Raw genomic sequence first — 25,804 nt, 5'->3', positions numbered from 1 at the left:
AATTCAAATTCGAATTTCGAAAAAATCGCTTCGAGGTGCACTGGTTCTTGTCTAGATGCATCTATGTACCATATTTCGTAACCGTGGGTCTATTAGCTTACGCGCAGCGCGAACGAAAGGCACACACACACATAGAGACAGACTCTTTCTTTTATTATATGTAGAGAAGATAAAATTTTAAATAAACGTGGTCCCAATGAGTGCCCAATAAAGCTGAAAGTCTTCATGGCGGCACAGCTGCTCACCCAGAAGACCCCTGTAGACTGCTGTCTCCTGTAGACAGCAGGCTTATCTAACAAAAACTTTTAGGTGACGCAGGAGCTTCTTCAATTTCAGGATCGGTATAATTACCGCTGCTTTCCATGCTGACGCAAATGCTGATATTTTAAGATGAAATTAATGATTTTAGTAAGGAAGAAAAGTGTGTTCAAGAGCAGCTTTTTTATCATCTTGTTTATGATCTTTTCCAACTCTGAGTTTTTCATCTTCTTGATTTTGTTGATATAGCCGCAGATTTTCGAAAGGAATACTGGACTAATGTTGTTCGCATATGGGTTTGTCAGGAATTGATGTGATGTTTGAAACTTCGTTTTGTGAACTTTGATGTTGTTTGTAAGAGACTGAGACTCCAGAGGAGAAACTAAATTTCTGCTTTCATAGTTTCGTTGTAGTGGATTCTCGTTGGGCTTTTAAGGGGCCGATTACCGCTGTAACTTTTTGTAAGACGTGCCACGTCACTCCATATAGAGCCATAATAATAAGAGACTTGATATAATTTGTCCAGCTTTGTTGTGCCTGTAAGTTAGAACGTGACCTGCTTTGTTGTGCCTGTAAGTTAGAACGTGACCTGACTGCACAGTGAAGTCTACTGAGAGTACTTTTGTCCTGAGGTAACCTTGTACGTTGCCATTTATGGCTTCGACTTTCCTTTGCTGGACAAGTTTTATGGGATCTGAAGACCGTGGAGTTTCTTGCTTTGGAACCGTAGTGGAAGAATTTTCATACGCTATGATTCTAATCAAGAATTCTTCTCTAGGCCTTCATTCGCATACATCTTTACACAAGCTTATCCTCAAACCCTTTCAAGAACATTCTCTCTAGATCATTCTGAAATTCATATTTACTAACGAATTTTATGCAAGACCAACATTTTATCCAAAATTACTCAAGAAATTTAATTTATATGAAATTTTTTTAAAAAAATTCAAGAATTACAAGAAAACTGTATTTAATTCATCTTCAAATCAAACTTATATCCTAGACTTTGCTATAAACATTTAACAAAGACTTCTACTTATAGCCTCAATATTTTAATACGTTTGCACCCTCTATAATATTACTTATATTGTACACCGTATTCAGCTTAAATATTACCAATCATCGAACTGTACTATATTATAATTTGAATATTAATAATATTATCTATAAGCATTTTTCACTGACAATATCATCTTACTCTATTATGATGTTCCTCTTCTGCATAACTACTATTACATTATTTTACTTTCTTCTATAATACACTTCCTATTTCCTTAACTCTACATTCCCTCCTAATCCTTTTCACTTACTTATACTCTCTTAATGTATTCTTCTCATTACTCTTAAATATTACTTATATTATTTTAATATAATTTATTCCTATTACATTTCTTTTATTTTCTGTATAACTAATGTAGATTACTTGTTTTTCTGTAATTATCAAAATTTTGTAACTGGGCTGATTTTCTTATGTGTTTATTTCTTATGTAATTATGATTTTCTTATGTACTTATCAAAATTTTAAAACTGTTCTGATTTATATATGTATCAAAATTCTATATTTTAATTACTTTTTGTTTCTTCTGTAAATATTTAAATTTTATAACCGTACTAATTTTCTTATGTAGTATTTCTTTCTTATGTCTTTATAATTTTCTTATGTATTTATCAAAATTCTAAAACTGTTCTTATTTTTTTATATAACAAAATTCCTAAATGTATTTAGGTACTTATCAAAATTCTACATTTTTATTTTGAATGTTCACATATTTCATATACTTCAAATTGTAACATCGTTTTACATTATTTTATATATGACAAATAGTATTCTTTCATAGTATCTTCTTATGTGACACACAACTTACATTACCTGCATAATTATTGTATGCATCAATTTATAAAATTTCTGTAACCTTAAAATTGTTTAAATAAACGCCACTGATCACCAGGCCATTCCCGAGGCTTGGCGTAGCGGATTGTAGATGATTCTCTTAGTTGACCATAACAGCTGAATAGTCCTCAGGGCTGTGCAGCTGCTCTTCTGATAGTAAATACTAAATACGCTATTATGATGTTATCTCTCGAATGTAACGTCGGAAGTGTGCACTGAATGTTGTTTAGAGCTTTGATAAAAGTTTGCCAGTCTGTGATAAAGACTGTGTTGTCTGATGCAATATAACAACTGATATCCAGGTAGATTCGGACCGAATTATGGTCTGAGGATAATTCATCTAGTATGGAGATATCCAGCGGATAGCTGGTATTTCGTAGTAAGAAGAAATCAATAACTGCTCGAGCCACTGTTATATAGTGTTTGGGTGACGGAACGGCTATTCGTATTCTGAAGACTTGCGCTAAACTAAATATGATGCGTCCGACGGTGTTAGAGGTGTAGAAGTTCCACTCGCATTTAAATCTCCACCTATGATGACCCGACTGTTAAATGCAAATAAAATATCCAGATCAGAAATAACATGTTGTGGCCTTGAACTGGGAGGTAAAAAGATAAAAGTCTACGTAAATCAAGTACTTGACGTAATGTTAATAGTTGTGGCTTCAATCGGTAAAAGCTGTGGCAGAGTAATTTAATAATGAGGGATAGAACGCTTTACGAGAAGAGTGGTATCTCTGACGGTTAACAACAACTCTATCAGTTCTATAAGTATTGTAGTGGCAGATACTAATATTTTTCCCTAGGCTAATCTTGATTTCTTTCGGAAAAGCAAGTCGGTACTGTACTAATTTATAAAGTCACGAAGCTCATTAAGTTTAAATGATAAACCATTTGCATTCCATGTAACAATATATAAAGAAATTAAAAAGTTATTACATTATTCATATTTAGAGTGCTTAAATCGTCTTCATAAATAACAGTGAGTTTCCACGAAACCTGCATTAAAATGTCAAAATGCTACTTTCAAAATTTCGCTCAAACTCGTAAAGAAAAAAAGAAAAAAAGTTCTTTTCAAAATGGTGAATTGTTAAAAGAAAAAAAGAAAGAAAGAAAGCTCTTAGATTTTACATTACGCCCAAAGTGGGTGCTTTTTTCATTTACACATACATACACGTTTCGAGAGCATTTGGGCTAAAAATATTTAAAAGCAGCATGTCTTCAGAATTTCCTACAGACTCTCGCGCGCTGGAGATAGAAATATTTTATTCCGTGCAGTGTATTGCCACTTCTCACTTTTAAATAGTTGAATTTATTAAGCAACACTTTTAAATAGTTGAATTTATTAATCAAAAATTCGTTGAAGTTTGAAAAATATGAAATAGATAATAAAACAAATTCGAAAATTAAGGTTAGGGCTTCCAGATGCCCATATTCAGGAGGACGACGTTATTCAAAATTTGGTGGCCCTAGGTATCGTTGCTTTTTCATAATTCACGCAGAATTTTCATTATTTAATATCTTTAAATATAATACAGGGTGATAATATTTGGTAGCAACAATTTGAAAAGTGACACAACCGTTTATAGTGATTCGAAGCAAAATGCCATTTCGAGACTAATAGCCCATCTGGGCTAACGCCCCTTTGGGCTAAAAAATACATTTTCATTTGCTGTTATTTGAGGGATTTTATAATAAACTTAAGATCATGTTAGAAATACGAGACTAGTAGTTGTCAGATAACACCGTCACGAGAGGGATACATGCCATTTCAAAAGACGTGGAAACCCAATAAAACCGTCAAGGGGAAGAATGGGTATTTGGCGTGTTCACTGTATAGAAGATCTAATGAAAATGTTACCCATGAAAGGACAAGTGAGGGTATCTACAGCATATACAAAGTCGATAACTATGCTCAAGCTGCTGGAGATAAGCACTGCTGGATTTATCTTCGTCTGCAAGAAAGATAAATCATTTCCGACCATTCAGTGAATCATCGACTGGGAAGCTTTGTGTGGTAGAATATTGCTCTTCAGACAGGTCCTAAAAATGTTTACAAAATAGCAAACTTTACTTGAACACTTCTTTGCAACACTAAATTTCCAAGGCCTACTAGAAAGCAAAAGATCCTGGTATTCAAACAAATTAAGAAACAAATTATGTACTGAACTATACGTTGGCTGACTAAAGCCAAAGTTCTTCAAGCATTCGTAAATTTAACTGCAGAAATAAACTATGCCAGACAAAAATCAAAATTTTGCTGACTTTCGCTGGTTGGTGGATTTAGGTTTCCTCCCAGACATAACTGAGAAATTGAATTGCTTAAAACTGGAGCTGCAGGGAAAGCGAAACTTTCATAAGAGACATAAAGTTCGGAAATGATATATCTTTCTTGCAGAGGGCACGAACCACTGCTGGTGTTCCATCAGTGATTATCGCCGACAGCTCGTGCAAAGATATATCTATCGACTTTGCATATGCTATAAATATGTCGTTGGTGTTTTAGGATGAACATGATATTTATTAAATAAAGGTAACACACAAAACGTTAAAAAAACGCCCTTTTTGGGTGTAAGATTTTATATTGTTTTTTTAATATTATGTCTGAAACAAAGTTTATAATTGAGTGATTTTATTATCTATTTCATATTTTGTAAAACTTTAACGAATTTTTGATTAACAAACTCAACGATTTCAAAGCGAGAATGGCAACACTGTACACTTTTATTTCCAGCTCGCGAGACTGTCTATCGGAAATTCCAAAGATATACTGTTTTTATATATTTTGTGATGTTGCTGTTGAATTGAATTTTATATGGTTTAAGTGCGAAGAACATGATATCAAACAAATAAAGATAACACACAAAATGCTGAAAAAACGCCCCTTTGGGCGTAAACTGAAATTTAAAATCGGAAAACTTTCAGATTTTTGTACAAGCAGTTTGACAGCATTGTTTTTTGTATTTTCAGATAGTGTACACAAGAAGAAAAGTCTGAAATTTTGCATTTGACTTTTCATAGATTGTTAGAAACATATTTTGTTTATGAAACTCATGGTTTAAAATGACAATTGTTGAAAAGTCCGGAAAGAAACTTAATACTACCATAAGGTTTAGAGAACTTTTATACTATCAAATCTAAATAGGAAATTTTAATTTTAATCACGATTTCCATCAAAAATCGGTAACGACGGCTATTTATGTCGAACTTGGTTTTATCGAAATGGAAAATAATAACTGCTCTTCAAGTAGAAATATATTGAAAAAAAGGAAGTTTTAGATTTGAATGTATAAACAGAAAGCGGAAATGAATTGCTAATAAAGAATTAAAAATTTTCTTTTGCAGTCAAACCTACGACAGATCAAAATGCATCTGATAATGGCCACACTCATGAGCATGGTCATACTCATGAGCATGGTCATACTCATGAGCACATGACTTCTCCCGGAACATTTTTGTCGAGAGATTTGCCTATAATGCGAAGAGATTTTCAGAAGGTAAGATATTTTTTCTTTAACTTTTGTTAAAAAAGATTTTAAAAAATGAAAATAATATACTGCGATGTGTTGAAAAGAAACGCACACTATTTTTTCAAACACTTCGTCAGAAATCTTCTTAGATATTGAAAAACATATTTATTTTGCGGGAAGGCTGCGATAACATAATATAACTTAATCATTTAAAAAGATATTTTATTTGAATTTCTTAACATTATTCTGTAGTATTTGTTTTTCAGAATTTTTTCTATATCGTCATATAATATAATCCTGAATTTGTTACTAAAGAGGATTTCTATGGTAGAGATGGAATTGCGAGGCTGTTTTTCTCTGGATTGCGAAAGAGAGTTTTTCTTAACACAGTACCATGTTATTGCTTCATTCTACGCTTATTTCAAAAATGTGGCTGTGGTGGTGGATTATCCTGACACAAAACTTAAAAGGTTTTATGAGCCAAACGTATGATATATATATATATAGAGAGAGATTCCTTCACCTTTGGGTTTGGTTATAAAATTTCACAAGCATTAAAAATATGAAGATAATAATTCATTAATGTTATTGTAAAACATAAAAGAGCAATTAAAACCACCTAAAACAGTAAACTGACTGATATATTTTCTTCTGGTATTCGAAAGTGCATAAAATTCACGAGATGAAAATATAAAACTAGTTAAAATCTGAATACATATAGATATTTAAAATAATTTCAAATTAAATAATAAAAAACAGTTTCCCTTAAATATTCAAACAAATTAATAGTCACGTCTTTTCCAAATAAAAAGGCAAGACCATTAAATATTTAACACGAAGACTACTAAAATGTGGACGTTCAATCAAAACGTGTCGTATCGACAGCGCAGCATTATGATTGGAGCACAGCGGTTCACTCTTAGCTTTTAACAAGTTTAATTGTTCGTTACTCGAGAGTAGACGCTTCGTTCGTTGCTCGAGAGTAGAATAGCTTAGGCGAGTTAATAAGACTTCCTCTTTCGGATTTTTATTTGACTTCCAATATTCCACACGAGGTTTTGCACTTCTCAGCTTGTTATTTATTTGCGTATCCCTCAATTTCTACTGGATAAGAAATTTACCTTTGATGACCATTTTAATGTCACTCAAAGGAACAATCTGAGTAGACAATTCAACAGCGGATTTTGCTATGATATCTGCCAGCTCATTACCTCTATCACTACGTGTCCGGAAACTCAGCAGTAAAGGATCTGCTACCCCATGGCTCATTAAGTTTAGTTCTAGTCGTAAGATTTTTGTCATCATCGTATTTTGGGTCTCAAAGACACTTTGAAAAGCTTTTAGTGAAACAGAGCGAGTCATTATAAATTATTATAAACTTTCTCTGGTTAAGATAAAAATTTAATAACATGATACAGCACAGTTACTTTAGCATTAAATATGGAGCAAGCATCATGCAGTCGTCTTCCTTCCACATGACTTCCAATCGCAATGATGCTCTCACATGACAAGCCATTTGTGTACATCGGAAGTAACTGCTGTATTCATTCCTACGTTCATGAAAAAACTGCTTGTACACTAATTTGTTTGTGCTTCCTTTATTAAGATGACTGAAGACATCTAGAACCCGAATTTCTGAGTTGTCCCAGTGTGTGATAACAAGACGTCTTAATGTATGGGCCTTCACATCAGACAATGAATATTTTTGTATCAAAGGCTAAGTTCTTGCTGAGGACGGAGGAATGTAAAGAGGCCGTGCTTCAAATAACGGCTACGACAGTCACAAAAATAATGATGAAGGGACAATTGCTCACTCGTTAGCTGAAGCGATGCTTCTAAGCAACCGACATATAGACTCTGCACAGGAAATATTTTAAAGGCTCCAGAGCAAAGTGCAGATCTTGATGAAGAATCGTATCAAGTTTCAATTTAACAAAAGAACCGTGTCAATCCAAAAACTACTGAGCCATAGTCTAGTCTAAAGCGGACGAGCGCCCTATATATGCGGAGCAATGATCCACGTTCTGCACCCCAAGATGTGTTCTCCAGCACTTTGAGAAGATTTAGAGTTCTGGAACAGTTCTTCCTTAGGTATGCCATATAGAAAGAAAGTGAGCTTCCAATCGGTCAACACTTCTAGGAATTTTACTTCGCAACTAGAATTAGTGAACCTTCAGAGTAAAGCTCAAGGTCAAGATGACGATTTTGCTTTCTGCAAAAATAGATGTGAACAGTCTTTTGTTTTAAAACGCAAATCTATTTTTCTTTGACCATGCCTGGATCTTATTAAGAGCGATCTGTAATTGCCTGCCGACATACCTTATATCTGCACCTTAACAACTGATCTGGGGAGTCATCAACGTGCAATGATCCCGAACCGGTAGGAGGAAGTTCCTTTAAGACAATGCTTATTTTTAGTTGTGAATAAAGTAACACTTAAAACGCCTCTTTGGGCATACCCCCTTCTTGTTCAAAGTTATCAGAAAAACAGTCAGTTCTAACTGGATAAGCTCTAGCATTTCAAAAATTTTGAATGGAAATTGATAGGTCGCCGTGTAAGCCGCTAGCATGAAGATCACGCAGAATGCCATACTTCTATGTCTTAGCGTAAGCGTTTTCAGTGTCAAAGGAAACAGAGACAAGTTGATTTCTTTGACAAAGGCTTTACGAATGGAAGTTTCCAAAAGAAGAAGATTATCGATTATTGTTCTTTGTGGAGACCACTCTGAAATAGCAAAATCAGTTTATAAGGTATTTCTCTCTATTTTCTATTTTCTTCTTGGCATGCCTTCGTGGTGTAGTGGTCTGCATGCTGGGTGCGTATTCCAGAGGTCCGTGGTTCGATTTCTGGCGAAGGCGTTGCTCATTTTTCATCTCTCCGGCCTCCAAAAATATCCTAATGTCTCTATAGTGGCGCCCGAACTAAAAAGGTGGTGGATTAAGATTCTCTACACGCAGGATTTGGCGACTGGGTCCCCTAAAAACCCCTAGTCGCCCTTTAAAAGGGGGAGTATGTGAAGTATTTCTCTCGCCTTTTTGGCATGCCTTCGTGGTGTGGTGGTTTGCACGCTGGCCGCGTATTCCAGAGGTCGTGGTTCGATTCCCAGTCAAGGCGTTGCTCATTTTTCGTCTTTCCTGCTTTCAAAAAAATACCTAATGTCTCTACAAGTTTTTTTCCCAGGTAATAGACAAGATGGCGGTTTACCATTTTTTCCAAGCACAACTGGTAAGGGAAACCGGACGATAGTTGGAGGGATTTTTTGGGTCTTTTCCTCACTTAGTTGTTGGAATGACAGCAGCTTTCTTCCATGCATTGGTACGCTTCTTCTACACTCGCTTATAAAGAGTAAAATCGGTAATCGATGACTTACAGGACAGATGCTTCATTTCGTAACTCACGCTATCTAGACTCCTACTAGACCTATGTGTCTGTAACAAAGCTCTGTTTAACTGGAAAACGTTGTAAAATTTCAGTTATAAGACTCAGAGTTGAATGCAGTGGGAATTTTTGCAAAGTGTAGCTTGACAGAAAGAAATGCGAGTGAATAATTTCTGTTGGAAGGAACGGTAGCAAAAGTGTCCTAGTATTCGCAGTTTCTTCTATGTTGTTAATAAGTCCGATATCTTTTTCTAGAAAGAAAGGAAAGTGAGGGGTCTTTATAAAGTCCGTATGAGTTTCTAACTCATTTCTAGATTTTTTTTATTGGTGTAAGCGTTGTAATTGATGACACATATGATATTCATGAATCCTTCTGGATCTGCCGTCTTGTATTTGCTTTCGTATTTTTGAAGGCTATAATATTTAATAATGTGGGGTACCTACGAAAGGCTTCCCAAGCTTCTGTCTGTCGTCTGAGAGTTTCTTGGCAGTGAGAATTCCACAATGGCTTAGAAAATATTGGTATTTGTAATCTTGTAGATGTTATAGGTATAGAGATGGTAGCTGCCTGAATAATAATATCAGTAAAGGCTCTCGCACCTTCATCGACAGCGTATCTTTTACTATTTTTTCCGTGATCTTTGTAAGACATGAGAGTTCCTAGTCTGCCGTATCAAGTATAAATCGAGGGGATCTTGATAAGGCATTTACTCCTTCTCGAGCGAGAGGTATGAGAATGGGGAAGTCTCTGTTTTAAAGATCATTCTCTACACTAAACGTTCAAAAGGTCAAAAGTGATAGTGAACGGATAACAAGATCTAGTACATGAAAATGTCTTTGTAGGCTCGTGAAAGTAAGTATCCTGTCCATTATCGATAAGATAAAATAAATGAGCTTCGATCACTTGCCCAATTTGTCTTCCACGAGGATTTGTGTCCTTAGTTCCACAGAGTGGACTATGCGCGTTAAAGATAAAAGGGTCCGGCAGATGCTGTATTAAATCATCTAAATCTGAATGATCGACGCGTTTGTTTGGAGGCACATAGACACTACGAATTGACACCAGAAATCTTATATTTATATGAATGATAACGGCTTGAAGGCCTTTTTCTTAAAGGAAATGAACTAGTCAAGTGAGATGAGAAGACCTCCACCTCCACTCACACGCTCACCTACGAAATGATCTTTCCTGAGAATGAGAACCTTCGAAGCGTAGATACTTTCTTTGGTTTCAGAAAAGCCTCCTGCACTGTCTGACATAAAGGATGATGTTATCGATCAAGTCTTTGATGTTAATGAGATTTTGGTAGAAGTCGGGAAAATTCCATGAAACGAGGTAAGCCATTATGGATGATGTTTACTTTTCCGGTGTTGTGTTTTTGTTTTACTTGGAGCCTCGGGCTGTCCAACTTCTCTTCCACGTCTATGTCAATATCTATATTATCTGAACTGATGCTTCCAAAAGATCTTGCATTGGGATTTCTAGGAAGTTTAAGTAATTTGTTCGCTTTTTTCTTATTTTCAGTTAGGTTCTGTTTCGATTCCTTATCATATAATATTTTTAGTATTGATGGTACGGATCCGTGTGCTGTGTTCTGCTGCAAATTTAGGATAAGCTGCTTATTTTATGCCCGTATAGTTATTTGTGTGCCGACTAATTTCACAGATTTTTAGTGCATTAACGTAGGATAAATTTTGGCATGGCTGTGAATCTGCTATTAATTTTATTGCCTCCGCATAAGAAATATTCTTTGTGACTAGTATCATTTCTATTTTCCATTTCGGTCATAGTCGAGAGAATGCTGTGTCATGAATACCCTTTGCAATTTGTACATAGCGGCTAAGCACAGCAATTTTCATTTTCGTGGCCTTCCATAGAGAAACGTACACATGTGAGTTTGCTACTAAAGGTTGTTTCTGAATGGCCTTAGGAATTTGGTACGTAATGTCTTACGGGGCAGTGTACATACCCAACCTTGAAACTTTTTAGCAGATCAGGCGGATAGAAGGTCAAGATTATGTGTTTCGTATTTATCAACTGACCTTCTTTACGCATCTTGATCCGCTTTGCAGTACAGGCATTCTGGTCGGGCAGCTCCGAGTCAATTTCCTCTTCAGAAACAAATAGGAGGTCGATCTTGGATATAACGTCACGACAGTAATTTTATAATTTATCTTCTGAAACATTAATGTCAACTTGCTCTAGTTTTTTTAATCCAAGGAGTGAGATCAACTGAATAGGAGAGGCAATTTCTATTAGTAAATGAGCAGCCGTTTGATGCTCTCTGATTCTCCAGTGACAAGTTTAATATTTTATGAACCAGGAATGTTAATATTTTATGCAGATCTCCTATTGTGTTCCTGATGACTAAAAATCGGGGGGGGGGATTTTTCTCCTGGCTATCATTTCCATTTGTTGTGATTTTTTTTTATTGCGAAGCATTTTCATTTTCTACACTTTTTTTTATTTTGAGAAGCCGTACTGAAGAAAAAAGATTCAGACCATTCTGCCTTATTCAACATGATGCAGTCAACAAGGGGACGCAAATTCTTGCGCCAGAGTTAACCGGGTCTGCACGAAGTCTGAAACCCCATAGTCAGCTTTCCCGAAAGCATGAACTACCAAAAGCTTATTCCCAAGCCAGTGACCCGAAGCACAAGTTACCAGACGGTCAACACTAGCGGGGACAGCTAAGTGCCTCCCGTTTCAGTCTGAAGCAAAGGGCAAAAGCAGTGTGTTGAGGAAAGTACCTCCCCCCCCTCTACTACCAGGACCCTTTTTCGAGCTTTAGAGGTTGTAACGCACGGCAAACGCATAGGCGGTTTCCCGTCCCACCAAGAGATCGTGACTTTTTAAGGGCTAAGGTACCTCGGGATCCCCACACCCGTACTCACAAAGACTGAGCCCCTGAGGGGCTTCAAAAATGTGAAAACTCGTCAAAGAATGGGCGCGCTTTTCGCATCAGTTTATCTGTGTTTGCATCAAAAAATGAAATGTCAAAAATAAAACATTTGTTCAAATGGCCACGAGTGCAAGTACCTCTGTCCTAGCGTCTAAACCATTTTACATATACTATGAATAAAAGTAAGAAAATAAAACAAAATATCAAAAGTGCAGAAAGATCCAAAACTCGAATACATCAGATAAACATCGTATTCTAAGCTGAATAGTAGTTGTATAATTGTATCATCTTTCATTAGATAGTAGTTTAGAACTATTAGCAACGAGTATGCACGTCATCAATCATCTAAGGGCCATATGAGGTCTGCAGTAAAGCTTTGTTTGTGTTTGTAAACAAATATGTCGTTCTATCAAAAGCAACTATATTTTATTGCTGAATTCATTTTATTTTTTTATTTTAACTAATTTTTATTGAACAGTACTTTTCTGTTGTTTTCGTTGTTGAACAGTATTGTAAACCTTGCAATATACCAAGACGATAGTACATAGTTAATTGTGTTTCATAGTTCATAGTTAATTGAAGAACATGCAATTGTACAATTTTTTATTAAACTATGCCAATTTTCTCATTATATCATATATCATGCAATTTTGCTTTAAACCAGCAGACTTTACTTGTTTATTATGATATACGAGATTAATGTGATGTTTTTGATCAATTTATGCAAAATAAGTCGCAAAAACTCAAAAAGTTAAAAGAATGCATGTTACGTCCATTTCAGATGTCATCATAACTTGCATCATACTCTCTGTGCTCTCCATGTTACAGAATTAACATTGCATAGAAATAAGGTGTTTCGAAGGATTTTACATTTAAATATTGTTGCGTTCTACGAGTTCGTGGATTTGGAGTGGTTGTTGACAACACTTATTGACGAATCAAAACGCAATTTATTCGTCAGTATTTCACAGGACAGGTCCGAAGACGTGTTACAGACATAAAAAAACTACGATAAACACACTGAATCAATCAGCAACACAGCCTTCAAACTATTTAGCTATAACGGTGAAGGCAGCTTCATGTCAAAACACTAAATACAACTCCCGTCTCGGTCGATCATTCTTGGAGTTCAGCACACTCAAGACACTCTTTACGATAAAACTCACGATACACTCGACAATGCACTTCATGACAAAACTGACGATACACTGTTACTCCGCGTACAGGCAGGGTTTATATAGCTTTTTAACTCGCCTTCGAGAACATTCTGGGGTAAATCAGTAAGAATTTGTTCTAGAATGTTCTCGATCCGTCTATGGTATATCGCCAAATGGGCAATTTCGCGCTAAGTCTAGCAACCCTGCATTTCCTTACCACTTTCTGACAACAATAAACCAGCTTTGCGGGGAAGCTATCTTATCGCAGCTGGACATTTCGTAAAAATATTATTAGCTACACTGAGATCATAATAATTCTCATCTCAGTACGGTTGTTCTGTGATTCATGTATAGCAGAGCAATTTAAGTCAGAAAACACCTTACATTGTTTCTGATTCAGCTGTGAGTAATTAAAGGGTAGTTTGCTTATAAAAAAAAGCTCGCTATATGACAGCGTGGTTTTTTATATGTAAATAAACAAAGGCCAATCTTCTAGAAATTTCTTCATTTAAATATTTCTTCTTTTAAGTTGATAAAAGAATTGTTATTTCTGAATTTAAAAATCTAATCCATTTCGACAACATGAAGTTATTATTTTATAAAAAATGTATAATTCAACTTCTTATATATAATTTCATAGAATTTTTATCTTTTCTCTCCAGAGAGCTTTTACCGTTGGGATAGGAGGCCCTGTGGGTTCCGGAAAAACTGCATTAGTTTTAGCCATCTCTAAACTAATGAGAGCGCATCATAATTTGTGCATAGTGACTAATGATATCTTTACCAGGTAAGTTCGAGTTTATTTTTTATATTTGAAATAAAACCTGAGATTATTACGAATTATTTTCATAGTCAACGTTTATCAGGGTAGCGGAAAAAGATGGGATTACAAATGGGGATCTTAGTGTCACAAACAATCAGAATTTTGAGTGAATGTAACCCAATATATATGAAGAATACTGATGTAATAAATAAGTATCGGGACTGGTTTTATAAAATGCAAGATTTCAATTTATTGGTCAATATTTATTTCATCCCCTTTAAAATAATCTTAGTAATGGCATTGCTAAAATTTCTTCTAATCCTCGGAACAGAGTTTTAAAGTCGTTTCTATAAAACCTAATGAGGACTCGTAGATAGTTTCCCTTTGTTGCATCAATAGACTCAAAATGGCGACTATGAAGGAGCAGTTTCAATTGTTGGAATAAAAGAAAAGTTCCATGATGTCGTAACAAATGAATATCAAGTTTGCTAAATCATAGCTCGTGAACTTTTGGCCCAAAATTCACAAACAACAGGAACAGGTGCATCACCGTGTCTCAATGTCACCATAATTAATTTTCTGCGAATTTATTCATGCATACGGCGGAAAACACTCAACTAATATATTTTGTTGCCAGTTTGCCCAAGTGATAAATATTGATAATTTTTCGGTGCTGCATCAATGAAGGAAACAGTTAGTATTACTCTGATTTTTGACTGATGTGAACGTAAACTTTCTGGTGTGGTTTCGTTTTTCTAGGCCATTTGATTGTTTGTTGAGTTGCTTCTGTACTAAAAGGATAAATCTTTGTTTCTATTACCAATAAAAGAGAGGCTGGCTTTGAAAAAGCATCTTCTGCGCTACTTGAGCGCGTTTCAATCGGATTTGTAAGGATTATGTTAATTTTATTAACAGTTAAATTTTAAGTTCCTTTCCTTTCAAATTCTTAACTTCAACTTACTATTTCCGGCCAGAACGTAGTTTTAGAATGACTCTGAATACATAATGAGGAAGAGCGGTATTTAACCGCGAAGTTCTACTTGCTGAGTTAGAGAGAATCAGAGTTTCTGATTTGCGCGCGTCTGCCTTTTGGCTACTCTCTCTCAAAGCTGTTATTACTCTCGGCCGTACTCAGGCCCTTGATAACTTCGCAGTCATCTCGTGTTTAAGGGGCCAACTGCATTAAAACTTTGATAGCTTCGGCTATATCTCTTTAGTTTAAATTAGTTTTAGTTTACTTCTTAGCCTCTTAAGTTCAAGCCCAAGTGTCGGCTTTCATTGTACACTCCAAGACGGAGTTCTGTTAAATCTTATATGAATAATACAGGATTATTTACCCTTTCATCTTGTTGTTTCTTGTCACACGAACTCAAGCGATTATTCGCTTAACTGTTCTTAAGATTCTCCACGTTCCACAATAACTTAGCATTTACAAAGTGAGGAACTCTACAGAGTAATTGGAGAAGCGTTGTACTTCAAAATCAAATGATCTTTCAGAATTATTTGACATGATTCAGATGAGGTATGAACGGGATATGAGAACGTTAATCATTAAACTACCAGTATATCTAGTGTATGTTCCACACTAGATATACTGGTAGTTTGATGATTAACATGCAGTTCTGAGGACAATGGATGTTTCAATTAAACATACAGCATGATTATCGCATTTATCCTGACTCACTGTACGGTAAACTTTTATTCCAGCTGGAACTCAGTAGAACACGGCCTGTTAACTTAATTTTGTATATTTTTCTTCTCACGGATAGCATTTAAATATTTATACTGATTTCATCTACGCGTCTGTACTTATATCTACATCCTGGCCTTATATATGCATGGCCAACTTATGCTATACTACTGTAATATACCTGTACTATACTACTGTAATATATCTGTACTATACTACTGTAATATATCTGTACTATACTACTGTAATATATATGTACTATAATACTGTAACTGTCCTGTACTATGATACTATTAATCCTGCATTATAATGCAATAATACTGTAATTGTCCCACCCTTTTACTGTCCCTCCTTATTCTGGTCTATCTTTCAGTATTCCTCGCTTTACATAATTAATTTCGGGAGGACATTGTACTAAAAAATTCTTGTTATTTATTACTATTATTATTAATTCATCAAGGGAATAAAACAAGTTGATGAGCACCTAATCCAGCGGTAGAGGTCTCGTTCATTTCTAATTCATTTATTTTGTTACCGGAATCCGCCGTTACATTACTGAAGTTATGTCCATGGTTGTATCCCATCATCGGCATTCACTTTCCGTCACTCTTCCTTTTGAAAGTATGGTGCGAGATCGCATGTCCCTGCCGTATGCTCATTGAACATACAGTGGATGGACAAAAATATGGAAACACCTTGTGAAATGCATGTTTGAAAAGAAAGATTGATTTTAATGAAATATGTAGGTGGCGCTGACGTTTTTGACTACTGACGCCACCTATACAACTTCGTAAATGTGCTAAACAGTTCAGTTGTTGTCGGAGTACTGTTATGTGAGGTTGTCATTGCATTATGTCAGAGTTAACAGACTTCGAACGTGGGCAAATTGTTGGAGCACGTATGGTAGGTGCTTCCGTAAGCAAGGTAGCCGAGGTGTTTAGTGTTTCAAGAGGTACTGTATCGAAGATTTATTCCGCATATTTGGAAAGCGGAAATACATCATCTGCTAAATCACAGCGCGGACGAAAGTGTGTCCTGAGTGATCGTGACAGACGATCATTAAGGGCAATTGTGACGAAAAATAAGAAGACCACAGCTGCAAAAGTTACTGCTGAAATGAATGTTGTGTTACCGAACCCTGTGAGTACCAAAACAATTAGAAGGGAGCTTCATAAACAGGGAATTGCTGGCCGTGCTGCAATTGAGAAGCCACTCATCAGTGATGCTAATGCCCGTAACAGGAAAAGATAAAGTCATAAAGCCTGGACTATAGAGCAGTGGAAGCGAGTAATATGGTCTGACGAGTCTTCTTTCACATTTTCCCACTTCTCGTCGTTCTCCAGACGTACCAGACGTAAACTCTACGTCTGGAGAACGCCATCTCAATCCTATAATACAGACTGCTCGTTGCCAAGAGTGAAACATGGCGGGGGTTCTGTTATGGTTTGGGCAGCCATATCGTGGTTCTCTGCTAGCCCCATGATAACTGTGTCAGGGCACATGACTGCCTAGGCTTATGTGAACATTTTGGCCGATCAAGTTCATCTCATGGTACAAACTTTGTTCCCCGATGGTGATGGTGTCTTCCAAGACGACAAAGCCCCTGTTCACACAGCTCACATTGTCCAGGACTTGTTTTCTGAGCACGAGGATGAGTTGTCCCATCTCCCCTGGCCACCACAGTCACCAGGCCTGAATATTATCGAACCTTTGTGGTCTACATTGGAACGGAAAGTGCGTTCTCGTTATCCACCGCCAACATCGTTATCTGAACTTGCCACCGTTTTGCAGGTATAATATTCCCTTGGCAAACATACAGGAACTGTATTTATCCATTCCGAGAAGACTGTAAGCTGTTTTGGATGCCAACGGGTTTCCTACACCATATTAAGCAAAGAAACGTGTTTTTTTAAAGGTGTTTCGATATTTTTGTCCAACCCCTGTAGGTAGTGTTTGACTCCTCTCTCGTGGTGTAAGACTCCTACCTTGATCTTCGCATTCTTAGGATCTTTCACTACTCACTAATTGAGAACATCTGTACATGGTTGCAGAAAGACTGCCACAATAATACTCATCAGCCAATACGACAGACAGACCCTGGTATAGAACTGAAATGATGTGGATTGCAATATTCATAATTATTATCCAAAGTCAGTTCAGCTTCATGCCTAGCCATGTAACAGCTTTCACTGGCGTCAGAGGCGGATTCTCAGGTTACTGATTTCTTAACGTTTTCTACATCAAATTTACTCAGAATTTTAATTATTCCGTCCGTCTTTATAATGCATTTGTGACATAAATATGTTCCCTGTGGCTGCTTTCCTTCATAATTTAGCAATTTTAATGTCAGGAATGTATGTAAACAGACATATTTATTAATGTATTTTTTCTATTGTAGAGAGGATTGGGAGTTTTTAGTCAAGAACCAGGCCCTCCCAGAAGATAGAATAAAATCCGTAGAAACAGGAGGCTGTCCTCATGCTGCTATTCGAGAAGTAAGGATTGTTATGTTAAATTTGAAATTTGCTTTCTGCTTGCAATAAATTGATTCCATTACAGAACTGTATACAATTACCTTTTTATTTAATTTACTGCAATATAGTCATAACCTCCTTTATGTGCTTTAGCATTACAAAAGATTACTCTCAATATTATTTATTTAACTCTGTCCATAAAACATGCTGCCTTACCGAAGAGAACAGTTTTTCAGTTTTTAATTACAGAACGCATGGAAATGGTCACTTTTACCTGTAGCGATGGGTAAATGATTACTTACCTGGATCTTAATATAGTAAATATTATTTTAAAATACGTATCAACGCAACTCTGTATATATTAACTTCATAGTCATTTTTGTGAACTCTCGGATTATTAAAAACTTTAAAATCGAATTATATTACGTGGTTCTTTGACAGTTTTATCGGATATAATAAAGAAATCAAGCAAAGTAATCGAAATTATGAATTCATAAATCGATCATCGTCATAATTTGATTCATCTTTAAAAAATATGTTTAAAATTTTAAATTTGGTTTAGTTTTTCCACCACACGCAAAATAATCCTTTCGCCAGCCATTGCCATAGCAGACAAGGAAGTAAGGTCTAAATTAATCAAGAGACATTGCTAATTATTTTTTTGGCATTAATTTATTCTTAAAAGCAAGCTATTATTACTGTATTGTATTTTATTTACTTATTTCTTTCTATTAAAATTATTTACTCTTTATTTTGTTTAAAACCTTTTGTCACTAGACTCTATTTACTTGCTGATGCTGTATATTTCCACGACAATTTGCGATCACGAATACAAACATGCAGTTCGAACTGGGCATGTGTACCGAATGTGCTGTAGTCTGTGCTTTAGAATGAGCATTTCAAGGACACTTGTCCCCAAACCATCCTTCATAGCCATGTTAACGACTGATCCGAAAAAAAGTCAAATCCTCTAATTTGCTAGAACTTCCTAGCTAATCCTGTGTGGTGATGACGACACACATTACAACTGTAAATGAGAAAAAGGTGGCCATAACATTGAAGTAACTATTTATATGTATCAGACTACTAAAGGGTATGATTCTTGCTGGGAACTGTTTAATGTTCGAAATTCATCTTTAGTTTACATTGATAAGAAGCAGAAAATTATAGAAAATATAAAACAAAAGGTTTTAATCATTTCAAAAATAATTAAATTTTTCATCCTTATTAAAATAAGTAGGAGTGAGGTTTCTTTAATTTAAATAACCAATTATTTTATGTTTTGAATCTGTACTCTCACTTCTGCTTTTCCGTTGTCCCGCCAGAATGCAAAAGGAGTTCACGTGTATTTGAAGTTGTTTTATTGCATTTTTTTATTTCTGATGAACAGGATTATTCACTGAATCTGGAAGTGGTGAAAGATTTGACCAAAAAATACAAACCTCAGATAGTTTTCCTAGAATCAGGAGGGGATAACCTTGCTGCAAATTTCTGTCGGGACTTAGCCGATTATATAATATATGTCATCGATGTGGCTGGTAAGATAAGTTTCATTCATTTTTCATTGCTTCTTGTATAATGGTAAGTTTTAGCTTTATTGAATACATAAAGAAAAGAGAAAGAAAGACCGAGTCTTAATGATAGCATTACGGCAAACTGAAATAGAAAAAGAGCGAAGGTTTACAATGCTAATTAGCATAATGTATGTAAACCTGGCAGAACGAGTTGCGGAAACAAATGTTGCTAAATTTTTTTATAAGTTGGTTGTAAGAAAATGATAATCATAATCTATGACTAAGGACGGACATAAGTGAAGAACCCTACATAAACATCTGCAAAATATCAGGAATGTAGAAGTGATCCGAGACAATGTACCAACGTATTGACAGGATATTTGAAAAGAACTTACTCGAGAATATATTAAAGACTAAATGAAAATACCGGTTAGAATTCGAAACATTAGCCATAATAAATTCTCAAAAAATTGTTGCAGAACTTTTTCGAATGTTCTCTTTCTACCCTTTTGCTTGACACATAGTCCTGGATCTTATTTTCCTACTGATAGTTAAAGACGATATGGTAAAGACTATTGAAAACGCTTTCTGCCGGGTTTATTTACATTACGCAATTTTGACGGTAAATTTGTGTCCCTTTCGTTTAATTATCCTCACTGTTTACTTATATTTCTTTCTTTCTTTCCCCCCCCATAATTTTTTGTATGTTTATTTAAACTTCTGAATGTCTTCAAAGTATTAACTGTTATAAGGTTTTTTCAATATATATATATATATATATATATATTATTTTTATTTTCTTGTTACGTCTTTCTGAAATTTTGAAATGTTGTCTCGTTTAAAGTTCATTTTAAACAGCCGAAATTAATCCACAAATCTGACGCGTAAAGAAATAATTAATAAAACTGCATTTTTCTTCAGGACTAAAACTTGGATGGTACTTGATCACCGCTTCCCAAAGAAGACCACTTTTGAGAGTGACTAGCAGTTTCGAGACTACAAACAAATAAAAGTACTGAATGTTGCCTTTCTAATATAAATCACTTCCACAGAAGACCGGAATTTGTGTGAAACCACATCTGGTTGTCTTACAGAGGGTCATTTAACCACACTGGGCAACTTGTCAAGAGATTTCTTTTCTGTTCAAACATCTTCTGGTCTCAAATTGTTTTTTATAATTAAGGCCGTTGTTTCATTGAGATCCAGAGCCTATATATTCTCCCCTCTGAAGCAACAATTCCTTGTGGCTTACTACGGGCGAAACAAACCAAAATAAATAAATTACAAACATGAATCTTGCGAATCTTCTAAAGACAAGAATTTTCTTTTAGCCATGCGAATGATTTTTCATTTTTTCTTCGTTTATAAGCAAAATACCAACTTTCGTGAGCCCACAAAATGCCCATATACACAGAATGCCCATTCGTCAGATTCAAATTACTCGTATTCAGAAGACTTATTCTCCTGGTTGTTGATGAGATAGCTACTAAATACTTGAAAAGAATTAACTATCTGACATTTCAATCAAAATCTCGTTGTGTTTTTCTCTTTCTCCCGCTCTCTGTTTTCTTTATCCAACCTTTGAACAGCAGGCATTGTCCGTATAAATTTAAACAACTCCATTTTTTTCCCTCGAAGAAACGATATTTATAAAAAAAAAAAAAAAAAATGTGATGTATGACATAATTGTAAACACTGTTACTTACTACACTCTGCTACTTTAGAATAGATATTTCAAGGTTTTTTTCACCTTTTCTCATTTCGATCGTAACATATGTGTTCATCCCCAGCGCAGCACTTTTTTCTATACCTCGTCAGTCTTCCTCTGTGCAATTTTCATGAAACAAAACACTCTAAAAGGAAATTAAGAGAGATAAAAACTATTAAGGAACTCGACCATGTGCAAAAGCCTTCGTTACCGTTGTTAGGAGACAAGTCGAGCAGGAAGGAATGATTCTGAAGTGTCTATTCTAAAGTAATGTACTACAGAAAAGGTGATCGAACCTCAGGACAGTTGAAGCAGGGTTTAATACACACATTAATATACATATGCATAGTAGGAGCCACATAATTTGTAAAAATGATTTCTCAAGTTGCTTTTTATTAAATGCATATTTGAAATTTTGCTTAGTTTAAATCCTTTAATATTAAATTAAAAAAAATTATTCAGATTTCCCTCGTATTAAAATTATTAAAGGAGAGTTAGTTAAGGAGCAGATTTATATATTTTTACTGTTAAACGCCCTATGAGAAATGGTTTTAATTTTAAACACTTAAAAAAAGTACATTTTTTAATGTTTTGTAAACGTGCATATAATACGTTTTCGCTGCATGTTTTATAAGTTTAACTAGCCACAATTCTGAAACATTTTTACAGGTGGCGATAAAATACCTCGCAAAGGAGGACCTGGCATCACTGAGAGTGACCTGCTGGTTATAAACAAAACTGATTTAGCGGATGCTGTTGGTGCCGATCTAGAGGTAAACATCCCAACACATGCAGAATGATAAATGATTAGAAAGAGCAATACGTAGTAAAAAATTCCATTTAAACTGTGTAGATTGCCAGTTTGTGGAAGGTTTTACGATAATATCAATTCCTTATTCTTTTGCGTATAATTATTCTCTATCAGTATTTTACGCAATAAAACAATGTTTCCCAATCCTTGTATCGAAAGGGCAAATTTTTCATTTTATATATGCATTTTATGCCATTTAATAAGAGTGCGAAAGCAATATACTACTATTTTCAACGTTAGAGTAGTGCAAAGCTGTGTTATTTTGCTAATATAAAATACTGAAATCTAAATTGAGAATATTTTTTTATGACGAGTTATTATTTTATAGTTATTTTTATAACGAGTACAATATTTTCCTAACCATAAATGTAATGATCAGAGAAACGTATAAAAAGTCAGATTTGGCAATTTTTACAAAATTCATTTGTTTAAATTTAAATATACCAAAATATAAATATTTGCGTCATTTAAAACATTTTTGTACTTGGAAGTATATATTTCATGACCAAAGGTTGCTGGCCGACACGATGTGCTTGCGTGCGTGTGCGTGTATATAGATATAACAAACCATTAATTTTTATAATTAGAAAACAAAAGATTATACTAGCATGGAAAATTTAAGAAATATTTAATTTGAAATTTTAAAAAATTAAACAGTGGGATACTTTTAAATTTTAGAATGAAGTCTATAAAGCAAACTGAATTTCTAAAATTATACTAAAAACAAATGTTTTTAAAACTTTTCATTATGAAAACTTATAAAGGAAAATTAAAAAATGCATATTAATTATTCCTATTTTAATACTTCAATTCGACTCATCTATTCTCTAATGGGAAAAAGAATTTCAAAACTAAGAAAAAAATTAATGTAGAGTAATGAAATTTCGGAAATATATTTGTCTAGGTAACAGGTAACATATTTAATTCACCAAATTTTCAAGAACATGGGTTAATCCAAGGCCGAAAACAGCCTTTTCAAATGTGAAATGCTGGTATATTAATACCCAGTGTAACCGCCAGAATGTGGAATGCAAGCATGCAAACGTGCATGCATTGTTTCGTACAGGTGCCGGATGTCAGTTTGTGAGATAGAGTTTCATGCCTGTTGCATTTGGTCGGTCAATATACGGACGGTTAATTCTGGTTGTATGTAGATGATGCTGGAGTTGTTGTCCAATAATGTTCGATTCGTGTTCGATTGGAGAAAGATATGGTGATCTAGTAGGCCAAGGCAACATGTCGACACTGTAGAGCATGTTGGGTTAGCGGTACGAGGGCGAGCGTTATCCTGTTGGAAAACACCCTCTTGAATGTTGTTCATGAATGGCAGCAGAACAGGTTGAATCACTAAACTGGCGTACAAATTTGCAGTCAGCTTGCGTGTGATAAGCACGAGGGTGCTCCTGCTATCATACGAAATTGCTTCCAGACCACAACTCCAGGTGTAGGTTCAGTGCGTCTAGGCCTCAAACAGACTGGTTGCCATTGTTTTTTCCCGTTGTTTAATTTGATATATATATAAATTATGACGGGAGTTTATCAACAAATTAAATTTAATAGGATCAAATTGGCAATACTCCTTTAGAGTCCTAATTTTAATCTTAACGCAACCTCTTCAGTGCGTCATTTACGTCACTCTTTCTCTGTAATTTCTCTGCATTGCTATAGACTTTTGTCCAATACCTGTGCAGGATTCAAGGCTTTTCCGACCTTAAAAATACTACTGAACTAATACGCATCACTTTGCCTGCTGCTGTCTAGGAAAGTCATGTAATTTATTTACCAAAGTCATGTAATTTATTTAGTCACAGTTCTGAAACTTTCCACAAAAATACTCCTACAACTCTTCACAGTATTACAGAGTACAATCAGTGGTTACATTTCAAACTACTAAAGAACGTTAAGCGCATCTGATGCAAAGCGCGTCTAAAGAGCAAGCTAATACGGAAGATATCTCCAAACTCCGAACTCACGCTGAACTAAACAACTATTACTACGAAAATGATGCTCTCCTCGGTTTTATACAGTTTCTCCGGCCTCTGAGAGACTTCTAGTACCTTCCACTTCTCGAAATAACTGGAAAGCATATGATGGCCGGATATGTTTACAGCTGCATACGTTATAGCATCAATTACAGTTATTCAATAACAATACCCATTACAATTATACAGGAGCGGAACAAAATGTCGCCAGATAATCCCCAAAAGTGGCGACTTTTGCTAATTTTCGCCAAATTTGGCGGAAAATGTTTGGTCTCCCAAACCATCGCCAGCTTGCCGATAGACCAATTTACGAGATAGCTATTTAGTCAGTGTTAAATAGACTTGCCCCTTTATGCTTACTTTTTCGGAAAAGCTTCGCCTCTTTACATTTTCATAATACATTATACAAAAAGATACCACAAATTCACAAATAATTTCAATAAAATTATTTACCATCTGTACAGAATTCGTAACAGTATCGACAGACAACAGTCCAGAAAGTTCACATACAGAGGGTAAATTTTGCATTAAATCAAATTTCTTTGCTTACTTTTCTTGTTAAACTGACATATTTCGCAATGTTTACGATAATTTCGAATATCTTCTACTATTCCTGCACAATAGTACTGAGGAAACAACAAATTTAACCTTGAGGAGACGCCAGTATGCCCAAACTCCTCATGAGCTCTTTCCAGTAATTTAATCCGAAGAGAATTACAATTTTGTTTAAACCTTGCTTCTTTATAGTTAACACATCATAAATTTTCTTATACTTAGGGTTACAGACATAGTCTAAATTCTGATGATCTTTAATTTCTTCTAACGATAATAAATTAGCTTTTACATATAAATGTTGTCAAACGAAATTTATTGTAAATTCCATTGAAATTGTTGTAAAGGTTCTACATATTAGTAGAGCCCACCAGCGGCCGAGCGGTAAAGTCGCTGAACACTGGTAGTTCGGTCCGAGGTTCGAATCCCGCGAACGGGCTGGCTGCATGGGTGTTTTCGTGGTTTTCCCCATGTGTAACGTGTATACGAGCCAGTTTCCCTTAGAAAGTCCTCCACGAAGGCATCCCTCCCCTTAGGCTGATAGCCCTAGTGTGCTTTGCCATAATTAAATACACCACACCATATTAGTAGAACTTTTTTTTATATTTTATATCAACATCATTTATAGATAATTTAAAAAATCATCGAAGTAGTCTACCTGCAGGATGTTTTTAAGCGAAACTAGTGCAGTATGATCAGTATGTACAGTAAAATGGTTACCATGCAAATACTAATAAAATTTTCGAATAAAGTCTACAACAGCTAAACATTCTAATTCAGTAGTTGCATTTCTTTCATAAGATCTTAATTTTAGAGAATGGTAAGCTATGGGATGTAAATTACCATCGGGTTGTTCTTTTAGAATTACAATAGCAGCTTCTTAAGATGCATCTACAAATACATGAATGGAATATTTTGGATTAAATAAAGTTAACATAGGTCTTGAAATTAAAGCTTCTTTTAAATTATAAAAGGCTCTTTGGTATTCAAGTATCCGTTTGTATGGAGCATCTTTTTTGAATAAATTCGTTAAAGGGGCTCTGATTCTTGCATAATATGGAATAACTATATGATACACGTTAATACTTCCGAGAAATGTTTGTAATGCTTTATCAAGTTTAGGATGTTGAAATGTTTTAAAAATAATTTCAATATTTGCATGACTGGGGGATATTTCCCAGCTTGAACTTCACATCCTAGAAAATTTATTTTTTCTTTAGCAAAATGGAACGACTGATTTAATTTTATGTTT

General features: G+C 35.1%; 1 protein-coding gene across 2 annotated transcripts in view; it reads left to right on the top strand.

The window, feature by feature from the left end:
* Nucleotides 1-25,804, top strand: part of LOC118198892 (uncharacterized) — a 37,642-nt gene that overhangs the window by 5,945 nt on the left and 5,893 nt on the right. The window contains exons 2-6 of one of the 2 annotated variants that reach the window (XM_035370675.1): nucleotides 5,495-5,646; nucleotides 13,721-13,845; nucleotides 17,910-18,006; nucleotides 19,376-19,523; nucleotides 21,877-21,980. In XM_035370675.1, coding sequence (XP_035226566.1) covers nucleotides 5,495-5,646; nucleotides 13,721-13,845; nucleotides 17,910-18,006; nucleotides 19,376-19,523; nucleotides 21,877-21,980 — 626 coding nt within the window. The remainder of the gene's footprint in view (nucleotides 1-5,494; nucleotides 5,647-13,720; nucleotides 13,846-17,909; nucleotides 18,007-19,375; nucleotides 19,524-21,876; nucleotides 21,981-25,804) is intronic. The other variant, XM_085822293.1, reaches the window with a different exon arrangement.

Source organism: Stegodyphus dumicola, chromosome 8 (genome assembly GCF_044657685.1).
Source record: "Stegodyphus dumicola isolate Sdum_Otavi_A_Nest chromosome 8, ASM4465768v1".
Taxonomy (NCBI): domain Eukaryota; kingdom Metazoa; phylum Arthropoda; class Arachnida; order Araneae; family Eresidae; genus Stegodyphus; species Stegodyphus dumicola.
This window is presented reverse-complemented; position numbering and strand designations above follow the sequence as displayed.